Below are 8148 nucleotides of genomic sequence, written 5' to 3'. Positions count from 1 at the left end.
GGAGTTCCGGGTCTTCGGTCCCTCAGATCCCATTGTGGCTGCACCAGGTGGGGAAGCCATCCTTCCCTGCTCCGTGATTCCAGCCATGAACGTGGAGAACATGGAGGAGCTGAGGTGGTTCCGCAGCAGGTTCTCAGAAGCAGTACTTGTCTATCGGGACCAAGAGGAGCAGAAAAGAGAGCAGATGCCTGAGTATTCCTGGCGGACCTCTCTGGTGAAGGATCAGTTCCATCAAGGCACAGCTGCTGTGAGGATCCAAAATGTCCAGGCATCAGATAGTGGGATATACATCTGCCACTTCAAACAGGGAGTGTTCTATGACGAGGCCATCTTGGAACTGAAGGTGGCAGGTTGGTTAACTGATCCTTGTTCTAAAAACCTTGGGTGACCTGTGTGTGGGAGGAAACCGAGGGGTCACTCAGCCCCCTATTTTCTTTTGTTTTGAGAGAAGTTCTCATGTTTTCCAGACTGTCCTTGAGCTGCTGTGCAGTGCTGGGCTCACAGGGTGCTCTTGTCTCTCTTTTTCATCTCTACTTATTTCTAATTTCCCATTTTGAGATGAGATGAAAAATAGGTAGTGAATTCCTACATGGATGATTCAAGTCAAATTCTATTGGTGGATCCCCTAAAATGTGCTATGTCTGGTTCTGTGGGTTAGGGATCCTGTCGGTGTTATGAAAATACCAGCAGTTGGAATGTATAATTTAGAGGGGTCGGCAGGAAAGCCACTGTGTTAGTGAGCCGTCAGCAAGAAATGGCGGTCAATGCTAAAGGTAAGAGATGGAGGGCAGGAAGGAAGGATGCTCAAGGTCTGTCTTCCCTGAGAGGAGAGCTGGGTGTGGGCCTGCCATGAGGGTCACAGGTGTGTGGATAATGGACAGATGGAGTGCTGGTTCCCACCTCAGGGCTCCAGTGTTCAACTTCCTCCAGGTTCCACAGGATCTTGTGGTTGATACAGGAGTGGTCTGTTCCCCACAGTGTGCTCTCCTATCTTTCTTCTGTCAGGCAATATGTCCTCAACCCAGTCCCAATGCAGGAATGCCTTTCCCCTTCAGTTTCCTTCTGTCCTGTGAAAGGTTCCCATGAGTCACATAGTTGCTCCTGGGGTCCCTCAACCTAAAGTGGCTTCTAGGGTGTTCATATCTCTTCTGCAGCAATGAGCTCTGTCCCTGAAGTGTACATCAAAGGTCCAGAAGATGGTGGAGTGTGTGTTGTGTGCATGACCTCAGGGTGGTACCCGAAGCCCCAGGTGCATTGGAGAGACTCCAGAGGAGAGAATCTCACAGCATCCTTGGAGATCCACCGTGAAGATGCTCAAGGACTGTTCAGCACAGAGACCTCACTGGTGGTGAGAGACAGCTCTGTGAGGAATGTGACCTGCTCCACCTTCAATCCTATCTTGGGCCAGGAGAAAGCCATGGCTATGTTCCTCCCAGGTGAGAGCTGTCCCTCACTCCTCCAGAGCCCGGGTTGTGATGATCTTCCTGGAGTGTGGTAGGCTGTCTCTCCTCAGGTTCACCCATCACTGTCTCTCTGCCTGGGTCACAGAGCCCTTCTTCCCTCAGGTCTCGCCCTGGAAGCCAGCTTTTCTTGTATCCCTGACCATGATGGGAGTCCTAGTCTTAGGGACAAGCTATCTTCTCAGAAGGGAACGTTCTGCAAGGGTGAACGTGCAGCAGGAAATGGTGAATTTTCTGCGTGAGAAGAATGATTTACAGAAGACAAAGCTGGGTACCCTGATGACTGCTGGTAAGTCACCATGGCAGTGAAGGACAGGGTCAGAGTCCCCAGGAGGGCCCAGTGGTCTGGGATCAGAGTAGGCGGAATACAAAATCCAGAGAGGACGCCTGGGGTCCTTTGGGTCAGGTGGCCTGTAGTTCACAGTATCAGGAACTCAAACTGTGTTTCCTGTCTTCCTCTCAAGTGTACAGACTCCCTCTCCTCCCTGTTTTTCAGATGCACTCTGTGAGGAGCTCGGTGAGTCCTGCCTTTCCTCCTGAGCCTCTGATCCCCCAGGGGCCCAGTAGCTCTCTTGACCCCTGTGTGTTGCTTTTCAGCTCGAAGGAAAGCAGCTTACAGGGCAGGTGAGTGACTGCCCCAGTGTCCCATGTTGCCACCCGTTTTCTCTCCTTGATTCTAGGCAGAATGGGTACCCTTTGGGGGACAGACGTGGAATTTTCTGGAAGGTGGAAGCCTGGTGTTTAAGCTCCTTCTGATCTCTGCCCAGAGCTGGAAAATATGTGACTTTTGGATTTGTCCTGTGCCCCGGGTCATAATCCAACAACTTCCTGATATTTTTATAGCTCCCTTAGGGTCCAGTAGCTCTCAATGTCTGTCTGCACCTGGGATCAGACTGCAGTGTTAACATTTCTGTAAGGAAAGTGTTTTAATTAGGTTTCTATTGCTGTAAGGAACTAATGCAGTTTGGGGAGGGAAAGATTTATTTGTTGTACACATTTTCAAACCACAATTTGTTAATGGGGAAAACCAGGGCTGCTTCCTTGTTTGCTCCCAATGGCTTTCTCAACTGTCCTGCTGGCTGACTCCAGGACCACCTGTGTAGGGGCGGCACCGCCCGCAGTGGGCAGGCCCGTTCTACATCAACCAATCAAGAAAACCCTGCTTTCTTGCCGACAGCCAGTCTACTGGAGCCATTTTCTAAGTTGAGGCTCCCTCCTGTTAGATGACTTTAGCTTTTGAAAATTGATAACACCTAACCAGGAAAAGAGGTCACAGATGCAGGAGCATGACCTGTACCCATTCCTCAGTCATCTCCCAGGGTCTGCTCCCTTAGCACTGAAGGTGTTGATCAAGTGAGGGGTAGAGACTTGGGTTGCCTCCCTCGTGGGAAGGAGATGGGAATGTTCCTGCTCCTGGTAGAGGTGTCCCTGGCTTTGGAGTTGTTTCACCTGAGGAACACTGGGTGCTTCTCTCACGAAGTCACTTCATATCCACACTTATTATACACATTCTATTGTTCAGCATACCTCCAAATACACCTTTTAAAAAAAGCTGATGTTTTGTTTGTTAACAGTGAAGCTGAATAATTATAGAATACTGGTGTGATTACTACCCCTATTATTATTTTCCTTTTTGAAGTAGATGCAGCTATTTTTCAGCCAAAAGCTACACAGAAGGGCTGGAGAGATGGTTAAGTTGCTAATAGCACTGTGTGCACATCCAGAGGGCCTGAGTTCAAGTCCCAGCAATCACATGGTGGCTCACAGCCATCTGTAATGGGATATCATGTCCTCTTCTGGTATGCAGGTATACATATAAATAGAGCACTCATACATGTAAAATAAACACATTTTTAAAAATGATTTCAAAAAAACCATGTAGATCATGGGGCAGTGGGGGAACTTATCCTACAGTGCCATCTTTTTCATCTGCAGTTCTGGGAATTTCCCATAATACTCTGGTGCCTCTGAATCTTTCAGGGGCCAAATCCTTTGAATCCTCTCTCCTCCTAGGCAAAGGCTTACTTTCAGAATGGATGGAGGAAGGTTAGCTTTGAGTGGGGCTATTCTGATTGGGTTCTCACCAGAGTGTGTTCATTTTTCAGCCTGGAGGAAAGCCCAGCTCTATGCAGGTATGTGACTCCTATAGACTGCCCCCTAGTGGGCAGAGCACTGTCTCAGCTAGAGTTTCTCCTGCTGGGATGAAACCCAAGACCCAAGCATTTCCTCAAGGAGGAGAGTGTTTACTTGACTCACACTCCCAGTCCCTGTTCACAGCAAGTCAGGGCAGGAACTCAGGCAGGCAGGAACCTGGAAGCAGGAGCTGCGGCAGAGGCATGGAGGAGGATGCTTGGTGGATTGCTTCCAGTGGCCTGCTCAGTTTCTTTTCTCCTGTATCCTATAACCACCTGCCAGGGGATGACAGTGCCCACATGGGCTGGGTCCTCCTACATCAAATCACCAGTCAAGAAAATGTCCCACAGACTTGCCTACAGGCCGGTGCTATGGAATCATTTTCCCTAGTCAGCTTCCTTGTTTCCAGATGACCCTACCGTGTGTCAAGTTCACATAAAAGCCAGCAGTAAGTAGTTGTCACCTCTTGAGCTGTCAGAAAGTGTGACTACTCAATGGAGACCTGCACAGGATAGAGCCCATTAGGAGACAAGAGCCACAAAGGTTTCCTTCCCTCTTCCCAAGATTCTTTCTTTGTCTTCCTCTCTCTGTCTGTCTCTGTCTGTCTGTCTGTCTGTCTGTGTCCTTGTATCTTTGTGTGTATGTTGGCATGAGTGTAGAGATCACAGGACAGCCTGTAGAAGTCATGCTTAGTCTCACTCAGTACAGCACCATTACCTGCCCTGTCCTCTCAGTCCCCCTCTGTGATTTATAGATGTTAATGGCGGCTGGAGGAAGGTCTTCTGATCGTGTCCTTCCCCAAGAACTCTGCAGACATTTAATGGCTATCGGTGACAGAGATTTTTTTCCCTTAATTATTGTGGTTGCTCACCCCATAGCTGGCATTTCTGTGAGGAACTCTAATTGAGCTGATTGTTTCCACAAGCTGTACTGGTATGGAGTCTTCCCTTTGGTCTGCCGTGGGCATGCTCTCGGGGTGACCAGACATTTGTTCATCTCCCCAGCAGGAGTGTGCACAGCCATGGTTGTTGTGTTTCCTGACCTGTCTTTCTTCAGCTTCTGTCATCCTCTTCTCTCTTCATTTCTATTCCTGCTGCCCCAGGATGAGCTAAACGCTCTGTTGTCCCTGTCACTGCAGGAGCCTCCATAGCTGACTGCAGGGATTTCTCTTCAGACTCACAGCATACATTCTGGGTTTGTCTCTTGTCAGAGTCAGCATGGCCCCGTCTGCAGCCATCTCGATCAGTGCACAGCGTGTAGGTGCAGGGTTAGTGGGGCGTTCAGCTGCTAGCAGAGACTGTGGAGGGGTGCCATGCTGCCCTTGTGGATCAGAAGTGCTGCTTTCAGAAGATTCCAGAAGTCAGCCTCGGAGGTTTGGGGGTCAGGTCTCCCTAAGATAGTCTTTGTCTCCGTGTCCTCCTTAAAGTTGGGGCTCCTGTGCCTTTGTCTCAGTTATGGGTTCCTTTTCTTTCTTTCTTTCCTTCCTGTCTTCCTTCCTTCCTTCCTTTCTTTCTTTCTTTCTTTCTTTCTTTCTTTCTTTCTTTCTTTCTTTCTTTCTTTCTTTCTTTCTTTCTTTCTTTCTTTCTTTCTTTCTTTCTTTCTTTCTTTCTTTCTTTCTTCTTCTGTTTTTCGAGACAGGGTTTCTCTGTGTAGCCCTGGCTATCCTGGAACTCATTTTGTAGACCAGGCTGGCCTTGAACTCAGAAATCTGCCTGCCTCTGCCTCCCGAGTGTTGGGATTAAAGGCATGCGCCACCACACCCAGCGGTTCCTTTTCTTTATTGTCCTCTGGTCTATTGGTGTTCTCTGTGTCTGTCTGTCTGTCTGTCTGTCTTTCTCCCTCTCTCTTTCTCTCTGTCACTCTGTCTCTGACTCTCTGTCTCTTTTTCTCTTTCTCTCTCTGTCTCTGACTCTTTCACACACACACACACACACACACACACACACACACACACACACACACAATCTTTCTTTGTCTCCACCTAGCCCTTCACTTCTCTTTCTCTCTTTCTCTCCCATACTCTCTTTCACCTTCTTTTTCTGTCTCTTTGTCTCTTTCTGTCTTATTGTCTTTGTATCTCTGTGTCTGTCACACACACACACACACACACACACACACACACACACACACACACACCCTCTGTCTCCTTGTCTTTGCTTGGCATTTGGTCCCTGTTGATTCCTTCTTCTGAGGCCACAGGCACTCAGGGATTGGGCGTTTAGACCGTGATTTCTGATTCTGGTGACCAGTGCCTCCAGGATATTTAGGGTCTTGCTGAGGCATGAGTGATTGTCTTGAAATCACACTCAACATCCTGTGATGGCTGTATTAGGGGAAACCACATGTGAGAATTGCTCATAGGCATCATCTCTCTTTTAAAAAGATCTCCCTGCCTGCCTATCTATCAACTATGTATCTATCCATGTATCTATTTCTGTATCTGTCTATGTATCTATATATCTATGTATCTATGTATCTATCTATCTATCTATCTATCTATCTATCTATCTATCTATCTATCCATCCATCCATTTATTTATACTGTGAATGAATGTTTTCGTGAATGTGTGTCTGTGTGCCATGTGTATGCCTAGTGCCCTTGGAGTCCAGGTGAGTGTGTAAGTCTCCCGGTACTGCGTTACAGATGGCCATGAGCATCCATGAGACGGCTGGGACCTGAAGCCATGTCTTCTGCAAGAGCACCAAGTGGTCCTGGACTTGGGTTTGCTTTTTTTTTCTGTAAGATCAAACACTGGGCCTTGCAGCTCTGTACTGTAAAGCTCCATCCATGCTGCTGCTTTCTCAGACAGGGTCTTACCATGTGGCTCAGGCTTCTTTCTAGTTACTCAGGTAGCCTAGGTTGCTCTCAAACTCCCCGGCATCCTGCTTCATTACCTTTCCTCCCTCCCATTCTTGGAAAAGTTCTGATTCAAGGATGTGTAGCTCCAGGATGCTTGTGTCTGGGACCTGACAAGGCGCAGTGAGAGGATGCTTCTCGGCCTTTACTAGGGATGGGTGTCAGGTCTCACTCTTCAAGTCTTTATTTGAGGTCTATAGCAGATGTGTGTGTGTGTGTGTGTGTGTGTGTGTGTGTGATTTCATGTATGTATTTCTCTTCCTCTCTGTGTATGTATGTGTATATGTGTGTGGGTATGTGTGTGTGATCTGGTCTTTCTCTTTGTTTATGTGTGTATGTATGTGTGTGAAATTTGTGTGTTTTTATGTGTATCTCTCCGTGTGTGTATGTGTGTGTTTTATGTCTGTCTGTATGTCTCTGTTTATGTGTGTATGTATGTGTGTGTATGTGTGTTTTTATGTGCATATCTCTCTCCCTGTTCAGAACTCCAGAAAGTCTGTTTCTGAAGACAGTTGTTGACCAAATGTGTATAGTCTCTGAAACCCCTCACCTGATCTGTATTTCTCTTGTAGATTGGCGCAAGGAACACTTCCAGACCTGTGAGTGACTCTGTGTTCCTTGGGGACACTCCTCCTGTGCTTCCATGGCTCTGGTCTCTCCTCTTCTCTGTGGTGACTCAGGTGTTGATGGCTTCAGTGGTGTGGATGGCAGAGGTGACAGTTACTAAGCTGGTCTTCCTCTCAAGTGCCTTGTTACCTTGTCACCCCAAACTTGGCTTTTCTACCTTTCCCCTGCTTGCAAGACCTGGTTTTGAGCCACAAGGCTCTCATGTGAGGAACTTAACCCCCTAGAAGAAGCTAAGAGGTTTTGAGATGGAGGTGGGGCAGCTGTAGCCTTTTCTGGGTACTGGACAGGACCTCTTGTGATTGGTGACTCTCTCTACAGGGACTTTCACTCTGGATCCAGCCTCTGCCCAGTCTAACCTTGACATCTCCCCGGATAGGCTGAGTGTGACCCGGAAGGATTCTAGTATGCACTTGTATGACTTCTCCAGTGTGTTAGGCAGCAGAGGCATCTCTTCTGGAAGACATTACTGGGAGGTGAAGCTAAAAAACAGAAAAGACAGCAAATGGATTCTGGGGGTCTGTAGGGAAGGTGTGGACAGAAATGACATTTATTTTGAGAGTCCAGGTAATGGGTTTTGGACTGTGGGGAGGTCTAGTAGAGGATATAGGGCCTATACTGACTCTGAGTGGGCTTATTTATTGGTCAGGCAAGATCCGAAGAGTGTGGGAGTGTTTGTGGACTACACTGAAGGTGACATCTCCTTCTATAACATGAGTGACATGTCCCACATGTGGTCCTTCAAAGGGGTTTCCTTATCTGTGATTCTTTTTCCATATTTCAGGCTTACGTCTGGAAATGTTTCAGTGATTATCAGCTCCATGGCATGTGTGTCTGAGGGGAGGGAGGGAGATCAGGAGGAGGAAGGGGAGGAACAAGGGGAGGGCAAAGAGGGGGAAGAAGTTATTTTGCTTCCTCTCGAGGAGTCTCTGAGCCCTGCACGGGAGGGCCTGGTTCCAGGCTCTTGTGCTGTGGACTCTCTCCCAGGGGAAGGCTCTCCATTCCTCCAGCAGACCATGAACTCTCTGTTCCCATAGTGTGGACCACTGCCTGAGTCGTCAGTGTGGCTCCTGT

The 8148-nt window shown here is 48.1% G+C and overlaps 1 protein-coding gene across 1 annotated transcript in view; it reads left to right on the top strand.

The window, feature by feature from the left end:
- LOC110335930 (butyrophilin subfamily 3 member A2-like) overlaps positions 1-8111 on the top strand; it is a 10625-nt gene extending 2514 nt beyond the window's left edge. Inside the window, exons 3-10 of the mRNA XM_021218374.2 lie at positions 5-350; positions 1155-1436; positions 1549-1749; positions 1957-1977; positions 2058-2084; positions 3566-3592; positions 7023-7049; positions 7396-8111. Of these exons, the coding sequence (XP_021074033.1) occupies positions 5-350; positions 1155-1436; positions 1549-1749; positions 1957-1977; positions 2058-2084; positions 3566-3592; positions 7023-7049; positions 7396-8111 (1647 nt within the window). The remainder of the gene's footprint in view (positions 1-4; positions 351-1154; positions 1437-1548; positions 1750-1956; positions 1978-2057; positions 2085-3565; positions 3593-7022; positions 7050-7395) is intronic.
- The last annotated feature ends 37 nt before the right edge of the window (positions 8112-8148 follow it).

This window comes from Mus pahari, chromosome 18 (genome assembly GCF_900095145.1).
Source record: "Mus pahari chromosome 18, PAHARI_EIJ_v1.1, whole genome shotgun sequence".
Classification (NCBI taxonomy): Eukaryota; Metazoa; Chordata; class Mammalia; order Rodentia; family Muridae; genus Mus; species Mus pahari.
Note: the sequence above shows the minus strand (reverse complement) of the source record. Positions and strands in the feature narration are given on the sequence as shown.